This window comes from Clarias gariepinus, chromosome 21 (genome assembly GCF_024256425.1).
Source record: "Clarias gariepinus isolate MV-2021 ecotype Netherlands chromosome 21, CGAR_prim_01v2, whole genome shotgun sequence".
NCBI classification, from domain to species: Eukaryota; Metazoa; Chordata; class Actinopteri; order Siluriformes; family Clariidae; genus Clarias; species Clarias gariepinus.
In genome coordinates, this window is record NC_071120.1 from 25055581 (window position 1) to 25076960 (window position 21380).

Sequence of the window (21380 nt, forward strand, 5' to 3'; positions counted from 1 at the left end):
TGACTGGACGTCCTTTTAGACAAAATTGATCTAAGGAATGTTTCCGGTTCACTCCTATGTATAACCTGCAGGAGCACTTCACCAGATGATGTCAACTGACCAAGGTTATAGAAGCCAAAAATTTGGCATGTTTGACACACACATGCTTCACAACCGGCAACACAAAAAGATGTTCCCATAGCGTTTTCACGCAGCATCTCGTATCGCTTTATTAGGGAACAGGGTTACAGCAAAGTAACCCGAGACGTTTCCCATACACAGTGCTTGTATCTTATCTCTCTTGTACACAAAGTGCTTGTTTGTCTCTTGACTGTTGTAGCATTATCTCTGATATTTAAAAAGTGTTACTGTGAAGTCCGTGATGTCTCCCAAATGCAGAGCAGTGCTAGTGACAGCAGCAGTAAGTGTAAAAAAAGTAGTATTAATTTCAAATAAAAACAAATGCTTATTAAAAGAACCTAAAGGTGTAAAATCAGTGAATGATTCACTTACGATTTAGCCATGTTACCCTTGCACAGTGCTGCCACACTGCAGGAGCCTATTTAGCCTTCCTAAGCAACCAAATTGTACTTGAATATGGTGGTTTAAAGCATCCATAAAGCTGCATAAAGTCAAGTTTCATAGAATGGATCTCAGATGTTGTGTTGATATGTACTGCATTGTTTGGTACTCATTGTTTAACAAAGCAATATGTGCAATTACTAGTCCAGCAGCATGATCCCCTGAGGACAGAGGGTTAGCATTCAGCTCTTTAACTGCTCAAGTCCCAGTCAGGGCATTAAATTACATGCCAAAAAAAAAAAAAAAAATCTTTGCAATGTTGTACTTGGGGCACTTGTTAACATTATTTCATTATCATGTAGAAAATGATAGTCCAATGTAATTTTATCAAAGTCAAAGTTTTATTAAACTCTCAAGAACAGCCTAATGCCATCTATGTGCCAGCATTTGTAACATTCATAGTAATCATTGGAGTAATACATCAATGAAACCAACTAGTTGATGTAAAGGCTTGCCTTCACTTGGTCTTAATCTTGGCTTGGCCTCCTTTCCCTTAAGACTTAAAGTCGGCCAGTCCAAGCATTGAACTTAGCAACTCTGGGCTTGACTTGATGCCGGCTAGTTCTAGCATTGGACTTGGCAGCTCTGAGCTTGACCTGATGCCTATTTGTCCTTGTCTTGTACTTGGCAACTCTTGGCATGAGCTGTCTACAGCCCTGCCGAGTCATCCCCAGGCTTGATGCACATTTAGGAGCTGAAGTGCTTTGCATGTTTTTGGGAGGTAGGATGAAGTCCAAGAACCCAGAAGAAGCTCTCTGTGACAAAGCAACAATATTTACTTTCTCCATCACTCTCCTAATCTCATTATCGGTTACAATGTACAGAGTCTGGACCCTGAGCCAGGGGACTTGGGGCGTAAGGTGGGGTACATCTCGGAAAGGGTACCAACCCACCACAGGACACACCCATACTTACTGTACTTCATTCATTCATTAATCTTCTTGGAACTAAAGCCTATCCTTGTTTATAGAAGGGGGTACCTTTTTTATTTAATAAATCCTTTTATCTATGTCATCCTTTAATTAAAAAATGGTTAGCAAGTACAACGTTTGTGATTTGAAAGATATAAACTAATTTACGTGAACATAGTGTTTAGTATTTTCTTGTAAGTATATCACTGGGTGGCTCGGTGGTGTAGTGGCTAGCACTGTCGCCTTTCACATCTGGGTTTGATTCCCGGCCAGGCTCGATTCCAGTCTCTGTGTGCATGTAGTTTGCATTTTCTCCCCATGCTTGGTGGGTTTCCTCCGGGTGCTTCAGTTTCGGTCAAAGTCCAAAGATATGCAGGTTAGGCTAATTGGCGTTCCCAAATTGAAGATAGTGTGTGAATAAGTGTGTGTACAGTATGTGGGTGTGCCCTGCGATGGATTGCCACCCTGCCCAGGGTGTACCTTGCCTCGTGCCCTAAGCCTCCTGGGATAGGCTCCAGGTCCCCGCGACCCTGAATATAGGATAAAGCGGTGTAGAAGATGACTGACTGAGTGAGTGAGTGAGTGAGTATATCACTGCTTAAAAAAGGTAGTAAGTATTAAATTTACTAGGGGTAATAAGACAATTAAATAAAACCAAGGACTACAAACATTCAATCCTTTTGAAATTAGAACTAATCGTCATTATTATAAAATAACTAATTGACTGGGTTATTAAGTATTTCTTTTCCTCATAGTTAGAGAAAAAAAAATAATTTCTATGTCAGTTCCTCTAGCTTACTCCAAAGACAAATCTCACGATGAATTCTCATCATAAAACAATTTTTGTCCGTAGGTCCAAGGGGAAACAACAGCTATCTACGCAATAAACTGATGCCAAGTGACATGAACATTTCAGACAGTGTGGTTTTCACCCATCTTTTTCTGGTGTAGTAGGTAAATACTAAAATTGTATCATAACAAGCATATGGCTCAGAGTGTATGTAACATGTTTTTTCTATACCTTGAGTCACTCCCATTACTATTGCAATTTAGTCTGGTGAGTCACTCATCATGAGTATGTGTTAAAGAGCATCAGTAACAAGACACTCTTCTAACTCTTTGAAAGCACTGGAATAGGAGATATCGACACAGGCTGTCATCCCAGACTCATTTGAAGCAGATGTACTGTGTACCCTAACTCAAAGACAGCACAGAATGCTACTGTTATCTAACATATGGGTAGAGTGCGATTGAAAAACATAGCAGCTTGACTGTATGAATTTAATAAAATTTCATTCAGCAGTAAGGATGCTGGCTTGTAACAGTGTTTCGGAACGATGGACATCAGCACTACAAAGCTCTGCGTTCCCCTGTCCTATCCTGAGGATTACAGTCACTCTGGAATTTTAAATGGTTTCCCACTGTCCCTGTGGGTTTTATCAGTCTCCTCTCACTACCTCAAAAACAGTAATAAAATTTAAATTTGGCGTTAGGCGTGACTTAGTGTGTGAATTTATGGTGCTCCATACGGCAGTGGCAGATCTCGAACCCTTAACCCACTGACTAGCAACCCAGAGCCTCAACCACTTGAGCCACCACTATACCACTTACTGAAGATTACTGAAAAGGAAAAATACATTGGTATTGCAACAAACCAAATGTTCAATATGCCTTAAATTATGTTGTCTTTCGGCTTCTCCCATCAAGGCGTCTTCACAGCACAGCATACAATCTGACCCACGCACTGGTTGTCCGTTCTGACGCAACCCCTGGTATTATCTGGGCTTGGTACCGGTGCTGCATCCAGTGGTTGAGAATCAAACCCAGGCCTTCTGCATGGCAAAGTAGAAACCTACCACTGATATATGGCTCAAAGAATATTGAGATTGAATTTGAACTCAGGAATGGAAGAATGTGAGCAATCCCTCAAACAAGATACCCAAATGAAACCTCCTCAAAATTGTATGCAGAACACAGTATCATAAGGGTTCCCCATCAGCCAGGGTTCTTACGGGGCAGATAAAAGCAAAACCCCTTTTTTGGAAGTGAATGACCATGGGTTGGTTTTGCTGGTCATGAATGTTGGAACATTATGTGATGATCTCTGGGGCACAACTTCTGGGTGAATCCTTTAAGGTTCGATGTAGAATTCTAAAAGTGAGTGTTTTTGATTTAGACATGGGGCCAAGTGTAATATGTTTATAAAGATGAAACTCATGACCATCTGATGAAACTTTAAGAAACACAATTTTGTCAAAGAGGGTATTGTTCTGCAAGCATACCAGCGGATCAAAAGTCAACAGTTTAACATGTTTTTTATCCAAAGTGTATTGAGCGCAAAACGAATCGCAGTACAAGCATATACAGTACAGTACACTTAAGCAAAAGGGTATTTTAAGCTTCCTTAGAAAAGAATAAAACACAATAAAGGATGATGTTATATGAAAAGAATCAACCTGGAGTGTTTCATATTACTATAAAAACCAGCATGTCCTGAAATGTTTTATTTGTCATATACCTCAACAGCTTGTCAACAATTACATTAAAAAAGCATTTCTATCTATTTATAACTGTTCTGTGTCTGCAGAATTAATTTGTTCCAATTATATCTAGTGGTAATAATTGTTTGTAGTGTGGCATGTTATTGCACCTTTTGTCCTGCAAAGTGCCTGTGTATGCTTTTACTACAGCAATTATAATGTATTAGAACAAGTGCATTAAGATAAACCTGGAATTTTCATTGCAGTCAAAAATACTTTAATAGAAAATGTTTCCACACCTTTTAGCCAATTAGATCAAAAAATATTTAATGCCGGATTTCCAATATTCCAATGGTGGCTGATGGTTTCTGTTCATGCTCTTAGGGGGTTAATTATTTCCTGACCAATAGTTACAGTCCAAATGGCTCCGTGTTGGACGTGTAGTCCACTACACAGGATGTAGGAGCCATTACTCCACAGTATAGAATGAGGAGCCATTTGGACATTTAGCCCATGTGTTAAATATTTCAATATCAGCCTCTTTTATTGTAAGTGCATCAGCTCTGTTTCTTACTCCCTCCTCTCTCTCTCTCTCTCTCTCTTCCCACCCTTCCCCCATCTCCCTTTCTCTCTCTCTCTCTCTCTCTCTTTCTCTCTCTCTCGCTCGCTCGCTCTAGTCGCTGGGGGGCGTATTGTGCTCAAGAATGAGTTTTAGATTTCCCAAGGATCCCTTCAATTTCCCTGGCTAATTTTTCTTTATTATTTCTTCCTTGTCTCGGTTTGTGTTTTGGACATTTTCCTGAAGATGTCTCCCAACATGTCATTTTTTTACTCAAACACAGAAAAATAAGCAATTAACCCACGAGCCACATGGCTCAGTCTTGGATTAAGTTAGACAACAGAAAATGTTGGACCATTTTCAGTTCGACTGCTATAATAGAAAACACTGAAGTACATAAACATCATGATTGTGCAGTTTTGCACACAAACACACACAAATAAATTAAAAAAGTCAATTTAATTTGCGATTTAAAACAGTACTTCCAGCAATACTTGTTGCAAATTAGTATTGAGGAAATACAACTCAATGTTAAAAAAATGCAGAACTGAAAAAAAAAAAAAAAAATGTTGTAATACAATTAACGACTATGCCCATTAAAAATATGTCTATTGGAATTCCATTGTTGGGTGTCTAAGAACCCCACTACATTGCTGTTAGAAGACTGTTGATGTTAAAACATTTAAGCAATCGTTATACAGTATACAGAAATGAAGGATCTAAGGTGGGGCAAATTAGGACAAACAAGGATTGAACACAGACTCAGGGACAACATGATGGGAAATAAAGTGCCCTTTAATTTTTTTTTAATAAAAAAAAATAAGAAAATGGGTGAATCACTTCGGAGGGTGAGGAAGTGAAGATCAGATGAGCAGGGTGCGACTCCAGTGCCAGTCGAGCTTTGGCGAGGACTCCTTCTCTGCAGTTTGCCCTGTATCAGGGAATCTCCAGAGCCTGTAGGAGTAAATACACTGAGCGATATCTGTGAGTTACGCACCCAGAACATACTACTCACCGTACTGCCATTTGGCAGCCCTTTTATAGGGCGCTGATGACACCCGGATGGTGGCTAATAATCTGCTGCCAACCTGGGTGAGTTAAGGCCCCCCACCCCTCTCGTGTGCACAGCAGAGCTGGCTGAGGTGCTGAACGCGTGTTGTTTTTTCTTCCTCTTGGTCGAGCGAGAAGCTGGCAGATGGTAAGAGGCGCTGGCTGTAGGCCCGCCGTCATAGTAATCCACGTTAGATCGAGCCATTGGGAAGGGCTTAAGGTTTTAAGTAGAACCATATAAGTTTTTATTATTATTATTATTGAGGAGAAGTCGAAGTGGAAAGCTAAAATGAATTAAGCAATTAACCAAAGAACCTTTGAGAACCTTCGTTGTATGACTAACCCAAGTCAAAATAGGCAATATAATAAGTACAGTCCAGATTGATGCCTATTTAATTCTTTTTTAACGTTTTGGAAATGAAAATAAAAAATGCCCTTTTGTCGAATCTGAGAAGATAGGACACCTTTCAAAATAACCTAGGATAAAGACGAAATCCCAAAGTTGATATTTTCCCAATAACAGCAAGAGTCTTTCTTGTGTTTAATCATAAGCAAGGTTCAAGGGTCTGGAGAAGACTGGACTTAGGGAAACAATCAATAAAACATGAGTTTGGATAAGGTCCCTTAACCTTTTACATGCTCAGGATTCCAAATACTACATTGGTCTTCATGTGGTCATGACTGGCAATTTAAATCGCACTTCTTCAAGGACTGCACTGTGTGAAGTGCATCATCAATAGTTAAATCTTTCAGGCCCACATCGACCCTGCACTCTTGGAAACTCCTACCAAATTGCTCTGCCTAAATTTAATTGGAAGAGACCACCAAGACCAGAGGGACTTTATGGCAATTGAGTAAGTGAGGTTGAATGAAGGTGAATCGTTGCGGTTTACAGCAATCAATAAGTTGTGTGGGGGGGGGGTTGTTTTCAGTCAATGACCTACCATCATAGTCTATTTTTGTTTTGTCTATTACATTATGTAGAGTGGCCTGAAGCTCTTATGAGGAATGTTGGCTGGCTCGGTTTTCAGCCATTACTTTTTTGACATGGTGCAACCCATCCAGGATGGAGGTATTATGGTTATTAGGTAGTATGGTATAAAGAAATCAGTAGATATGTGGTTTCACTGGAAGCTTGGACAACAGGCAATTTGGATAGTGTTTTACATTAGATGTGTTGTTAACGTAAAATGCTAATGCTGAAAGTGAAAACATTTCTCACTCGCTCATCACTCACTCACTCCATCACACACTCGCTTATTCACCCACCCTTCATACCACTTATCTTGTTCAGGGTTAGGGGAGGCCCAAAACCCATTCCAGGGGATTCGGGTTCTAGGCGAGCTACCAAACCTGGAGAGGTGCCAATCCTAGGCACAAGCATGCACAGAATCACACACTACAGGAAATTTGGCGACGGCAATTAGTCTAAGATGTATTTCTTTGGACTGTGTAGCCAGAGAAAACCCACCAAACATGAGGAGAACCACCATGCTGCCATGGAAAACATTCCCTCCCTCTCGGTTATCAATCAGAGCAACACTAGGTGATCATGAGAACCTGAACTCGGGTATGCAGAAGATGGTAGATAGCATTTTTCTCAGAGTGTGTTAGGTTTTTCTGTGAACAGCAGTTGTGGTTCATTTGCTTCATACATCTTGAGAAAGCATGTGTCATCCTTACCTTTATATGAAAATTAAAAAAGAGGGAGAGAACATTTTCTACAATGGATATATAGTGCTGCAGAAGAATTGCACGACTTGGCTAAATGAGTACACTTCTGTAGTCTGTGTGCAATTACCGCAAGAATTTTAGCGAAGAGAAGCAGCCTACTCAAGATTCTCTTATAATGAAAGTCTAAGGGCAGTTGCAGGCTGGTCAATAAACATTTATGCGAACCGTTTTTCGTCAAAGCTTTCATAGAGGAATCGTTTTGTCAAAAGGTCTTTGTATATGAGCTCTAAGACATGAGAGTAGTTTTTGAGGGAGAAGGATGTGGTTATGAATGTAAATCAATTTTTGCCTGATTTCCCATGGACGCCACAAAACTTATACAAAAGTGTAAAAAAAAAAACTAAACAAAATGACCATCAAGATTGTACAAACAACCTTAGCAGGACTTTCTCTGATGATTATCTTATCTTAAGAGCTTTAGTAATAGCGATGTAGACCGTTATAGGTTTCAAGGTGTGTTAAGCTGTGTAGTCACTACTGGGTTCCCATTTGTGATTTATTTAGTATATATAGTCTATAGTGGTTTCTATAGTAACAGCTCCCTTACAGGGACTTATATGGCAGATGGTCCCCAGGCTGTTAATGGAGGTGGTCTTATTGGAAAATAATTTGTGGTGGTCACAGTAATTAGGCTGCATCACATCACCCAGTCATTTATTTATTTTCTATACTGCTTATCCTGTACAGGGTCGTAGGAGAGCTGGAGCCTATCACAGGAGACTTTAGGGAGAAGGTGGGAGCAATCCATTTCAGGCAATTTGGTAATGTCAGTTAGCCAAATCTGTGGGAGGAACCTGGAGTACCTGGGGGAAACCCACCAAGCATGGGGAGAACATGCAAATTCCACTCACGAACCTGATGCTGGAAATGAACCCTGGAGGTAAGAGGCCACAATGCTAACCACTACACCACCGTGCCATGCATGACACAGGGTAAACCCTAGACAGGATTCCAATCCATCACAGGGCACATCAACCATTCATTCATCTTCTATACTGCCTATCCTGTACAGGGTCATGGGGACACACTGGACAGGGTGCATACAATACAGACAATTTGGGAATGTCTAATCTGCATTCACCTAATCTGCATTGTCTTTGTACTGTAGGAGAAAACCAGAATAAGCCACCAAACACTGGGAGAAAATGCAAACACCATGCACACAGAAACTGAACCTGGACCGTGCAGGTGCGAGGCCACAGTGCTAATCACTATGTGCCATATTACCCAGTCATTGATACTTATTTTCCTAATAATTCTCACTTTATTCAGTTAATAACCTACTATAATGTTCCATTAATTTTTATTTTGACTGACAATCTTCATAAGCCTTCCAGTTTTCAATCCAGACAAGCTGAGAAGTTGCCCTGGACCCAGGACTTTGACCTCATCAACAGTGTCCATTAAACACCACAATAAATCACAGCCGGTGCATTAATAACAGTTTTTGTGTTTGAAGGTGACCACATGCTTGTTGCGCCCTTATCCAAATGGCCATCCATGTGAAATCATGAAAGATTCATTAGCGCTCTATGGGTGCTGTAAAACATTTCTCTCTTCACACTTCCTCTCTCTCTCTCTCGCTCTCTCTCTCTCTCTCTCTCTCTCACACACACACTCTCTCTCTCTCTCTCTATGGATTCCTCATTTAACAATTATCCCTCTTTCTCTGCATGGATTTCTTACTCTATATCCATCTTTCTCTCTTAACCTTCACCACGATTGTTTTCTCTTTTTTTTGCATGTATTTATTTCCCTAACTACCCCCCTTTCTCACTCTTTGTTGCTCAACCATAATCACTATTGTAACTTCCTCTCTTCCTCTATAGATCCCTCTCTCTGATTTAAGTTTTCTTTGCCCCTCATTTATGCAACTCCCTCATGCATCATCTATCTCTCCTTTAGCATTCCTCCCTTAATCCCCCTCTCTCTCAACTACTGTATCATCAACACCATTGTTCAAGTTTGCTTTCTCTCCATGCATTTTTTTCTTAACTACCCCTCTTACTCTGTAGATCTCTCTCTCTCTCTCTCTCTCTCTCTCAACCATTATTATCACCATCATCTTCACCACTGTTAAAGTTTTCTTGGTCCCTCTTTCATGCATCTCACTTATGCATCATCTATCTCTCCTTTAGTATTCCTCTCCTTCTCTCTCTCTCCCTCTCTCTCTCTCACACACACACTCAATGCGTTCCTCTCTCTCTTAACCCCCCTCCTCTCTCTCTCTCTCTCTTTCTATCCCTCACTTCAATTCTTTCCACTCCCAGCAGCGCAGCTCGTCTCCAGTCCTCCATCACTTCTTTGCATTGACATTATTTGCAGGAATACTACATCCATCACTGCATTTTCACATCTGGATCACCTTTGACCCATTCAGGATTCCGTTCTTCATTGCAACACCACCGGACAGTTATTATTGTTCTTGCTTCTTCTTTTTCTTTTTTCCCCCCTCTCTCTCCCATCCCTTGCACTCACTCTCACACACACACACACACACACTTTGACTTCAGCGCATCGGGCTCGTGAGCTCGTGTTTGAACCCCCGCGTCTGCATGTGCGTGCGTGCGTGCTTGTGTGTGTGTACTGTATATGTCTATGTGTGTGTGTGTGCGTGTGTATCCGCATCTAGTCTTCGGTCCGGGATCCTAACCTCGCTCGCGCGCTCGATGCCCGATGAGTGAGCGCGGATCCGTCGGCGCGAGACTCGGCTCTCCGTCTCGCGCCTCTGTCGGCTGAATCCGCGAGCCGCGCATCCCCTTCGCTCGCCCAGCGCGCGCGCGCACGCACACAAGGAGGGGATCCGGGATCCTTTGATCCTTTTGAAGTTGATCTCGGGACCGTTTGGCTGGAATTACTGGAATTTTTACTGGAAGGGAAAAAAAAGGAAAGAAAAGGGATTTAAATCCAAATCAATCATGAAGTCTCTCCTGCGCGAGGGTGAGTATCAGGAATGCACACTATTATTATTATTATTATTATTATTATTATTATTATAAACTTTAATTATTTGTTTCTTCCTATTTCTTATCTGAGTCATATAATCAAACCCAAAATGATCACTACTGTAGATCTGCCTCTGTTTATGCATTTTTCATTTCCTGCGCGTAAAGTCGGCTATAAAACCTAGGGCATTTTTTTTAAACTTGTTCGCCCATTCTGGATCTAATTTGCACTTGCCTTAGCCTGATATGAGATAAATGCAAAACAACCCACTACAGTGTTAATGCAGTGTTAACATTCGCAGTGCTTAATTAGCTCATACCACACACTTTATTCTACAAGTTTCAAACACAAATGAGTGTTAATGCATTGCTGCAATAATGCACAAGCTCAACACTGCGTGCAATTCAACATCATTCACACCTTGTGTGTTAATTTAGGGATGCAAGACACTTTGTGTTACAATTTTTACACTGTCGCTTCACCTGGGGGAGAAATGGCACCTTTTAAAAACATATTTAAGGTGTTGACTGAAATGCATTGATGAACTACAAGGTTGGCGTATTCATATGGTTCTTCATAGCACCATAGGTGCATGCTCAGGAGGTTGGTGTAGGTGTGTTTTGTATAGTGTTTGTATAGTCTAGGAAGCTGTATGTGGACAGACAGACATTCATCTTTTATTATATCCAGTTCCAGCTAAAAGAATGAGAATGAGACATCAAGCTGGGCATCCTGCCTGTTTTCATCTCCCGTCCTATTAAAGAGCTGCCCCAAGAATCACGGCTCGTTTTTCATTCTCCCAGCTCAGCACAACACAAAGATGCAACATCTAATCTGTAACGGCTTATCGTATGCTTTATGAGCGAGCCCTGGTTTCCCCCCCCTCATATGTACTCGAGGAAAACCGAGGACAATGTCAGCCTGATTTGCAGTGTTACTGATGCGATATGGCATCAATCAATAGTGCACATAGGCATAAATAGTATTTATATGATGATTATGCTTATATATAAAAAAAAGATTCATAAAATTGTGAAGGAACCAGAGAAGGGGAGGCAGCAGAGCTCCACCCTACTCTTATGTAACACACTGAAGAGGCACTCCATCCCGAGTCTGTTTCTTTCAAATAAATAGAGAAAGGATTAAAAATCCCCGATTCCTAAACTCCTTTAACCAAACACTTATTTGATTAAAAGATCCCAGTGGGTCAGGCTGTGTGGGAGGTGAATACATTTGTGCACAGCTCATAAAGCCACCAATCGGCTTCTCAGGTAAAGGCTAGATGATGAGTTATCCCAAAGATGGAAAAAGGTTCCTGTAGTCAGTGACATAAGGGTATGGTGTGAGATGTTTAATCAGGACACTTTAGGGTATCAGGCAATTCTTCTTACACTTTGAGAGAGAAATCATGTGGTGTCTGAGTCATCCAAAGTTCTGTACATGGTACTGTAGATTAGGGAAATGACAACCTCCATACCATATCCATCCAATCAGGACAAAGAGATCTTAATTTCATTGTTGGAATCCTAATTACAGTAGGATTTTCACTTTCTAGCACAGGATAAGATAATCTCCTGCCTGCGAATTAGCATGACTCGATTTGTTAGAGGACATCCTTCCTTTTTAAATTGTTTAGAATAAAATGGAATGTAATCCAACTGGCCTATTTTTGCAAAATCAGCTTTATGTACTTTAAAGGAAGCATTAAATAAATGTAGCTGCAAAATAAAGCATGGTGGTGGTAGCACTGCGCACTTACGCAAGGTTCCTGGTACTGTATGATCCCAAGTTTGGGTTCAGATCTGTGCCATATTTCGCTTGTATCCATTAAGGATTAAACCTTCAGGTTCTCTGGTTTCCGCCCACCTTCCTGAAACATCCCAGTAGGTAGATTGACAAATCTTAATTGCTCCCAACTTTGTGGAATGTGTGTGTTTGTGATTCTCTGCGACAGACTGGCATCCTATCCAGTGTGTATTCACACCTCCCACCCAGTGTTCCTAGTATAGGCACTGGAACCAGAGCAACCCTGACTAGGAAAAAGTGCCTTTTTAAAAGAGAAATAAATGACTTAATTGAAAGAGTGACCCCTGGTATGGGCGTGGATTCGAACTGAGATTCTGATTGGATGCTGCTATATTCTGGTTTGCACTAATAATTGATTCAGTTAGGCATTAAAATTCTTTTGACCAAAAACAATTTATTAAAATAAATTTTTAATTTATATGCTTTGCATCTGCGGTAGAGAAATGTTGCTGTTCCTCCATAATCCTGCAGGTGGCACATTCTAAACTAGTCACACAGCACAAATTATGTGTTTAAGGGGCAAACTGATTGGAAATGATAGCGAATGGAAATATTTATATAATTGCGGTCCCTGCAAAGTTGCAATACATATTGAATCGACACAAGGGTATCGCGATGACATGGTATCGGGTGATCCCTGGTGATTCCCAACCCTAGTTTCCACTGCTGTGACTAGTTAAATGACTTTATATATATATATATATATATATATATATATATATATATAATTTGGGGAACAGAGCTGATCGAGTGCATTAAAAGTCCTGCAAAATGGGACGAACAAATGTGGGATTGAGCAGGATTGGTCAAGCATTTCTGTAAGAATGGAGAGGATTGGATGGGGTTGGATTCATGCAGGATTAGGTGGCATTAGTAACAAGGATTTTTATTAGGAAAAAGTGGGATTGGGTAATATTTTCAAAAACATCCATTAAAATTGTTCACTTTTATCTCTGAATATTATTTCTGGGAGGAGACGCAGTTGAAAGGAAATACAGTAAGTGAAAGTAAGAGACTAAGGGAAGCCGGAGTGGTGAAAGACGAGCATCTTGCTGATCCGAGCCGGTGTGTTTTGGCCGTGAGAGCTGTAGAGCAGGGCCGCATCCGGTCTGTGAAAGCACTGATTGGCAACAGGCCAGTGGGCTTACTGTAGTGTATGTGTGACAGAATAATGGGTGTGTATGTGTGTGTTTCTTTGTGTGTGTCTTTCTAGCTCATAGCATCTTTTAACAAGCCTGCTGTAGCTCACCCCATTAAATTCATGCTAACACACGTTCACCTGTCATTAATAAAACTGTATTTTAATTGAGATTTGAGCTCACGGCTTGATGATTTTCTATTAGTTTAGCTTAAACAAGCCATTGTCGAAGTACAGGACGTAAGGAAAACAGTTTCTATCCTTCCTTCTATCTAATTATATTAATGGCTTCTAAATGCCATTTTCATTCTCTCGTTTCCTCCTTTACAGCTTGTTATAATGAGCCTCTTTCAGCCCAGCCCACTAACACATACTGACACGGGGAAACTATGGAGTCACTATGATGGCTCATTTAGAGTAGCGCCGAAATGCATTCCTCATTATTTACCAGTCAAATTATGGGGACGATATGAACGCCTGTAAGAGAGAAGGAGAAAGCAAGAGAGCGAGCTTACTCAGACACCAGTAATCTTCTTTCTGCTTTATACGGCACGTCTACGTGTGCGTGAATGAGTCATTGGGGAGTTCGATTTATTTATCACAGCGGGTATAAATTGGTGCATGTCGCGTCTCATTTTGCATGTGAAATATCAATGATATGAATGTTTTTTTCACATGGTGTTCCAATTTTTTTAAAACAGCAAATTGTGGATAAGGATAGTTAATTACCTGCCATGATGGGATCCCTCAGTTGCCCTCATCAAGATATGAATTCATTCTTAAAGCACCGCTATTCACTCTCACTCACTCACTCACTCATTGTCATTACCGCTTAATCCTGTATTCAGGGTCGCAGGGACCTGGAAAATATCCCAGGAGACTTAGGTCACGAGGCACACACTACGGGCAACCATTCACACACTACGGGCAATTTGAGAACACCAATTAACCTAACCTACATGTCTTTGGACTGTTGGAGGAAACCGGAGTACCCGGAGGAAACCCACCAAGCACGGGAAAAACATGCAAACTGCACACAGAGACGGGAATTGAGCCTGGCTGGGAGTCAAACCCGGATCCTGGAGGTGCAAGGCGAAAGTGCTAACCGCTACACCACCGTGCAGCACCACTATTCAAATTTATGAATCCTGGCTTCAAACAAGAAGCAGAAAATTTCGAGGGGCGTTCAAGTCAAACCGCGAGCCGCAGTAAAACAGGCTGTACATGACAACCCCAGCTGGCAATTCTTCCTGTGAGCATTCAGTGAGTCGTCTTGCATCTTGTCTTGTCATCCCGTCTGCCATCTTGCAGCTGTCTTTGGGCCATTAAGGGAGTTCCTGGGAGGCCAGTGTTTCAGACATGAAGAAGGCAGCCCAATCATGGCTCCAGTGTACTGACAAAAAATATTGTTTTCTAAACACTAGTGGAACACTGGTATAAGTGTATCAGGGGATTGTATAGAGAAATAAATGGAATTTTTACTCTTATAACTGTGTTCTGTTTTTCTGCACAATCAAAAGTCCCGTTTTGACTAAACCACCCCTAACTTATGTAAAACAAAACTCAGTTGGTGGTACTTGGAGTTCTGTGAAGGGCAGTGGGGATAAATTTACCCATTTTTACTGATTGCATATTTACAGCTGTGACTCTGTGTTTAGTTTTGCAAGTATAATCATTGTGGACAAATCTGCAGCCTGGGACGATCAGATTTTGTGTCTGGTCATATAGTTTTCCATAGACCAGGTAGTTTTAACAACCAGAAAGAGAAGGGGGAAATCCTTCTTCTTATCATTATCATTATTGGATTTCACAAAACAGATGTTTATTTGATTTGTAGCTTTAATTAAAAAAAAAAAGTTTCACGGTGGGGACATGTCAAGATAATCAGAAATGAGTCTTCTTGTATTTCTCATTCTTTATTAAAAATGTAAACATATCTGATCCAAATTTATTTACATGTAGATACAAAAACTTTAAAATACAGCAAAATCATCATCTAAAACCATTTTTATTCCTCTCATAGGACAAATTATCTTCAGTAGTCTCTTAGTATCGTTTCAAAAATAAAATAAAATAAAAAGGAAACTTTGGGTTGATATCATATAAGAAACTTTTATCATAGAAAAAACATTTTTAAAAGCTAAAAAATTCTGAAAAATTCTAGTTGGTTCGAACTTTAAACACAAGTTTTCAATAAAAAAAAAAAAAGAAAATAAATAAGAAACAAAAGGAAACCTTTATTTAAAAAAAGAAAAAACAAACACTTAATAACAGCTTTGCCAGAAAGCGTGAAGTGATGTAAGAAAATAAAGCAAAAGAATAAGCTAGAAAAGAAGCAAAAGAGTATAAATACATTTAATTAAAACAGGACATACTGTGAGTAAAATCAACAATCAAACAGGAAACTATGACTCAAATAAGGAGGATATGACTCAAATGAGTATGGAAAACAATAGGGGTCAGAACCTGGCCAGATGGAACTAGATTCAATTTGACCAGACTCACATGGTTAGGATGGAATATCTACGGTTGTTTAACTCTATGGGATGTTTAGACTGCTAGTCCAAATCAGATTTTTAACATATACTGATTGGATTCAGTTTAGAATCAGTTTGCAGTCAGATTCCTCTCATGTAGTCTGATGAGTAAAACAAAACGAAAAACATTGAGTGTAATTTTTGCAATTGCAATTGAAATCACATCTAAAGGTGATTTGACTTTAGATTCCCAAAGATGTGTCTCACTTCAGATGCTCTTCCCACTCAAATCAGATTTTATACTGTCCATTACGTCATTCGCAAAGCGTGGCGGAAGTTGATCACTAGACGATGACTAGGATAGAAACGATGGGAGAAATGAGATGGAAATGGAGAACATTAGTTGATGAAATGAAATATCTGATAGCACTTTGGGAATGACTCAGTAGACGTAAAGCTAGAGGGAATGAACAGAACTTAACAGGTCGGTATATGAAGAAATATCATGCTGCATGTGGGAAAGGGGATTCAGGCGGACATGGCGTCAATGCCAGGGCAACTTATGGAGACATTGTGTTAGATTTGGTCTGAACAGAGCCCAGTCGGATCCGATCACAGTCAGTCCTAAAGATCAGATTTCGGATTTGCCTTCTGTCTCAACAGGGCCTTAATCCATTAGTGTCCAATAAGTATTCATCCCTAATGTAGTGTATGAACCATGCACCTTCATAATTATTATGTTTATTATTTTGTTATTTTTTCATTCCAGAATTAAAAGTTTTCCCTTACATTTAAATCATCTAACCCTAACCATGAATACATTGGCAAGGTGGTAGTGTAGTCGTCCATCAGCATTTGTAGAGTAGATAAGTCTATAAGATTTGTATTAATCACATTAACAATTATGTACTAAAGTTTCAAAAAAGTATTTGCAAAAATGTTGAAATTGTATGCCATTCTGATTAACTAGATAGAATAATCCTGTTTAATATCTAGCACTGAAGCACGTTGTACTCTATCTGTTAAGTGCCGAAAGAACAGCTTGAAGTTGCAATTTGAGTTGAGTTGTAAGAGGGTTTAATTCAATTCTATGACCTGATTCGATTGTTTTTTTATTTTTTTATTATTGGATGCGGGAAGTCAGGCAAGGATTGTGTGAACTTGAATGATTCCCAGAACAGCCAATAGCTGTTAAAAGTACAGCGAATCTAAAAACAGTCTCAACAGTAGTTTATCAAAAAACAGTTGTTTCCATCATCCTTAATACCCTATAGCAAAGACTTTCCAACACCTGGGTTGTGTAGTGGTTCTGGGCTGTGTTTTTTTTTTTTTTTTACTGGCCCACAGCAAGGGGTGTCATACAACTAAAGAAAGTAAGAAAAAAAAACCTGTATTGTGAAACAAGCTGTTTGGACAACTTCCACACACTAACACAGTTTGATATCTCTGGGTATCTTGCTCGCTCTCAGTGTCATCCACACATTAGCTGTATCTTAACTGTGCTTTCTAGCTTCTAGACTGTTACAGTTAGTGCAGCCAAGTTTTCAACACTCAGGGGATGCTTTGGAAGGGAAATTAACTACACAAATGACCCATGTTTGCTGCTAATTAGCTGCTACTGTAGACCGATAGTTGCAGTTTGTTTACCGGAGTGGGGTATATGGGCTCTAGAAAGTATTTGATTTGAAGGAAATTTTGTAGATTATAAGTTATGGAAAGGTTTTTCACTATTTTAAACAAAAATGATGATTCTTAAAAAAAGAAAAAAAGATAAAGATAAAAAATTATTTTTTTAATAAATATACAAATAAAGGCAGTCTCGTCTCCATATAGTGCTAAGATACTCATACTTAAAGCTCTAAAACATTCATTATGAATTTTATTGAGGACTTATGAAATGCTGTTACGGAATATTGTTCAAAAGCAGTCACTCAAGATGTTTTTTGTTAATACCAAACATTCGAGTTACAAACTTTTCGAAGATGCAAACATGCAAGAATAAGTTGCAACAAGTTAAATCACATGTCTGGCCTGCATGGTCATGTGCGTATAGCATGCATCCCTGGGTATCCTGGAGCGAGCGTAAAAGCAGCGCCGTTGAAGCTGGTACTGCTAAGAAGCGCCAAGCAATAACAATGGAAACAAAAGTGAAAAAAAAAACTTGTTCGTATGTAGGGGAATCACTGTAGTTTGTTACATTGCAGGCTGCTGATTGGTGACCGCAACCTTCTAAGCATTAAGGAGCAGAATTTTTATACCGATTTCCTCATCAAGATCAGATGTTACAGACATGTACAGTAATTCAGGTGTTATCTTATATTCTGATGAATATGATCATATGAATTTAAATTCTAAATCCTGGCCTACGGCCAGTGTTTGCAGGATAGGATTTACCTGTGACCCTCACCAGGATAAAGCATTTACTGAGGATGAATGAATAAAAGTGCAGGCGTGGGCATGCAGATAAATTGACGGGCATAAATTTGCAATTTTCCCTAAGCTCGGGGTCTTGTGCTGTTTCAGTAACAAGTCCACAGGGATTTAACAAGTTCTCGGTAAGATTCCAAATACAATCTGTAATTGTAAAAGGCAAGACTGTCTGTAGACACACTGCTGGTAGACTGCAGACAGAGAGGGACCAGGTTTCTGTAGCAGAAAAAAAAAAGAAAGAAGAAGTTGATTCAGAGTCTGTGAAGACTGTGGGAAGACAAAATGGCTGCTCTCAAAAATAAACCGCATGAAATAACGTGCCAAGCACAGCAGACTGCATGCGTTCCTCTTCAGTATCGCTGAGCTCTTCATCAGACCCTGCTGACTGACAGCCTGTAAGCAGATATGTCTGTGCAGGCCAAGAACAGAAAAACACCACTGTGAGTCGTGCATCAAGATAATTTTAAGATATGTCCACAATAAATTCAGACATTTTCTCCAAAAAGGAAAAACTTGTTGGAGCTGCTGGATTTTAACGAATCACCAAAAACAGCACGAGAATCTGTTAAAATACAACAAAACAAGCTTTATCCTAAATGCATAGGATGTTATTTGTGGTGTTTTAAAAGCCCAGCTCAGACCGGATAGTAATCCATTAAAGGACAGCACAGAGGCCATGTCGGACAGCAGCGAGCGTGAAATGCATGTTTAGAGAGGCTCATGGACGAGCAAAGGGCGAAACACTCTAAAGAGATCTATTCGGGTTAACAATTCCCTGTAAACACTTTAAAATAAATCTCCCCTGAAAGTTTCCATGATTTCCCAAAATAAAACGTGATCCTATTCTCGTTGCAGAACAAATTTTAATCCTTCTTTTCTCTTCACTAATTAAACAGTGGGTGTCCCAGTGACCTACAGCTGAACTTTCACTTCCTCATACTGCAGTTCAGATTGCCATAGTAACTTTTGTGAGAAATTGATAATTATAAGAAGGAAAGTTGAATTTTTACAACATAGGAAGAAATAAATCAATTTAAAAAATGACCAATATACAGTTGGAGTGAGGTTCTGTTACCACCCTGAAGTTGATAAGGTCACAAGCCGGCCCAATCCCTCCACCTTCCCGGGATTGGCTCACTATTATTTCTCTATAGAAATAATAAAATTATAAAATTCCTGTTTTTCGGATTCAGGACTACAGTAGGTGGCCGATAGCCATGGAATTTGCACACACACCCCCACGAAATTAATATCAAAGCGTTCGGTCCCAGGTGAGCACAATGGAAGCTTTAGGTTTTCGAGTTATGATGAGCCTTTTGGTAGCCCTAACAAAACACTTTGCTCTTCTGACACTTTTTTTGGCCTGAGTGTCAAAAGAAGACACAGAAGGGCTTGAAAAACTACCACTTTGGTAAAAAAAAAATGTAAAAAATCATGTCGATCAACAATAATTCACCCCTTCAAAGATAGCCCTGAAATCACTGCAGAAATCACTCCATAGACTATAATGGGGTTTTGTAGAGTGGACACATATTGAAAAACGCTTTTGGAGCACTTTGGAAAAAGCCATCCTGCATTCAATTCTTAAAACACACACAATTCTTGCTCATTTCTCTCTCAAACAATCTGAGATCCAACTCTCTAGCATCTGTGCTTCCTCTGATTTAAGTAAAAGTAGCACAGGAGTCCTGTTGGCTTTAAAGTTACATTCTCTGTGCCTGTGAGATTCACATGTACTGTAACTAGGAGGATCGGCTGCACCGAGTGGCCCGAGTATGCCCCCTTGACTCACACACACACACACACACATACTGTCTGATATCACAGGAAGTACACAGACCATTATCTTTGTAAATATGTCTAGAGAGGGGCAGTTTTTAGTATTTTACACAGGAAAAGCCGTCACCCTTGCACATTTTCTCCAGGAATTGTATATAGCTAGTTATTATTAGTTAGTATTAAAATCGCAATATAGATCTTTGCAATTATTAGTGTTGCTCGAATTGCACAGATCCATATCGTGATTTAATTAATTTGTGCATCAATTATTATTATTTATTTTTTTTGCAAAATAATAAAATTCATTACAGGTAATATACACATAGTCTGGAATTTATGGAAGGTTTAATAATTAAAGTCAATAATTTAAGTTTTTTTTTTTTTTTAATACAGTGGTATCTTGCATTTAAACGCTCCACTCCAAAAATTTTACCTAAGAACTGAACTTTTGCTAAAAAATATTACTTATTACGAACAAACAGGGACAACCAGAACGCCAGCTTAGTTCTGAGTCCAGGAGCCGTTTAAAACTTGCGTCAGTGGAAAGCCAAGGGAAGCGAGTTTACATTAATTTTTTTTTTTTTTTTTTTTCATTTTGTGCAATATTTAGTTTAGTTTTTAAAGCAGCCGGTGCCAAGAGGAATCATAAATTAAGATTAAATGAGGTTTAATGCCTTCATATTTATTTATTTATTTATTTATTTAATATTTTACTTGTTTACATTTACATGTCTTTTCTAAATGTTTTGATCATTTCTATATATAATAAAATATGATTAAAGTGTTGGAAATCGGTAATATTTGTATATTTTTCGGGTGACTGTAACGGATTACCTGCATTTACATTATTTCCTATAAGAAAATGCGTTTTACAATACAAACTTGTGCCTTAAGAACTAATGAATTAAATTTGTATGCAGAGGTACAGCTGTATTTGTATTTTTAAGGTTATAAATAAATATTAGCAAACATAACCTCAATCCAATTATTTCCTAATACTGTAGGTTAGATAAACTCCTTTGAATACAAAATGGTAGACTTAATAGTTAAATATCGAAATCGCAATCACATTTGTCAGTGTATGTATGTTTTGATTAAATCATGCAGCACTAATTATATTTCATTATTAGCACATCCTAAGCTGTTTTATTCCTCTTGCACCACTTTTGCAGAACATTTTTATTTTACTTTTTTAACATTTAAAAAATTAGTTGTATAGCTATTTGTAGACACGTTTAATGCTGTCAAACATGCACGTAGCGAACTTGCTCTTATTATGTACGTTGAAGGAGCACACCAGGTACACATCTTCTTTTTTTCTAAAGTTAATAAAATGAAAAATGCAGCTTGCCAGTGTTACTAAGAAACCTGAAAAGCATGAAGGCATCGTGAAGAACTTTATAAGACAGCGATTCTCTTGACTGTAACAGTATAGAGCACCGACTCTGAACTGTTGAGATCACAACATCATTTTGATGCATTACATGTTCTACTGCCTGACTCGTTAAA

The 21380-nt window shown here is 39.2% G+C and overlaps 1 protein-coding gene across 1 annotated transcript in view; it reads left to right on the forward strand.

The window, feature by feature from the left end:
* Positions 1-9574: 9574 nt before the first annotated feature.
* Positions 9575-21380, forward strand: part of rtn4r (reticulon 4 receptor) — an 88184-nt gene continuing 76378 nt past the window's right edge. The window contains exon 1 of the mRNA XM_053480454.1: positions 9575-10235. Coding sequence (XP_053336429.1) covers positions 10214-10235 — 22 coding nt within the window. The 5' untranslated portion in view covers positions 9575-10213. The remainder of the gene's footprint in view (positions 10236-21380) is intronic.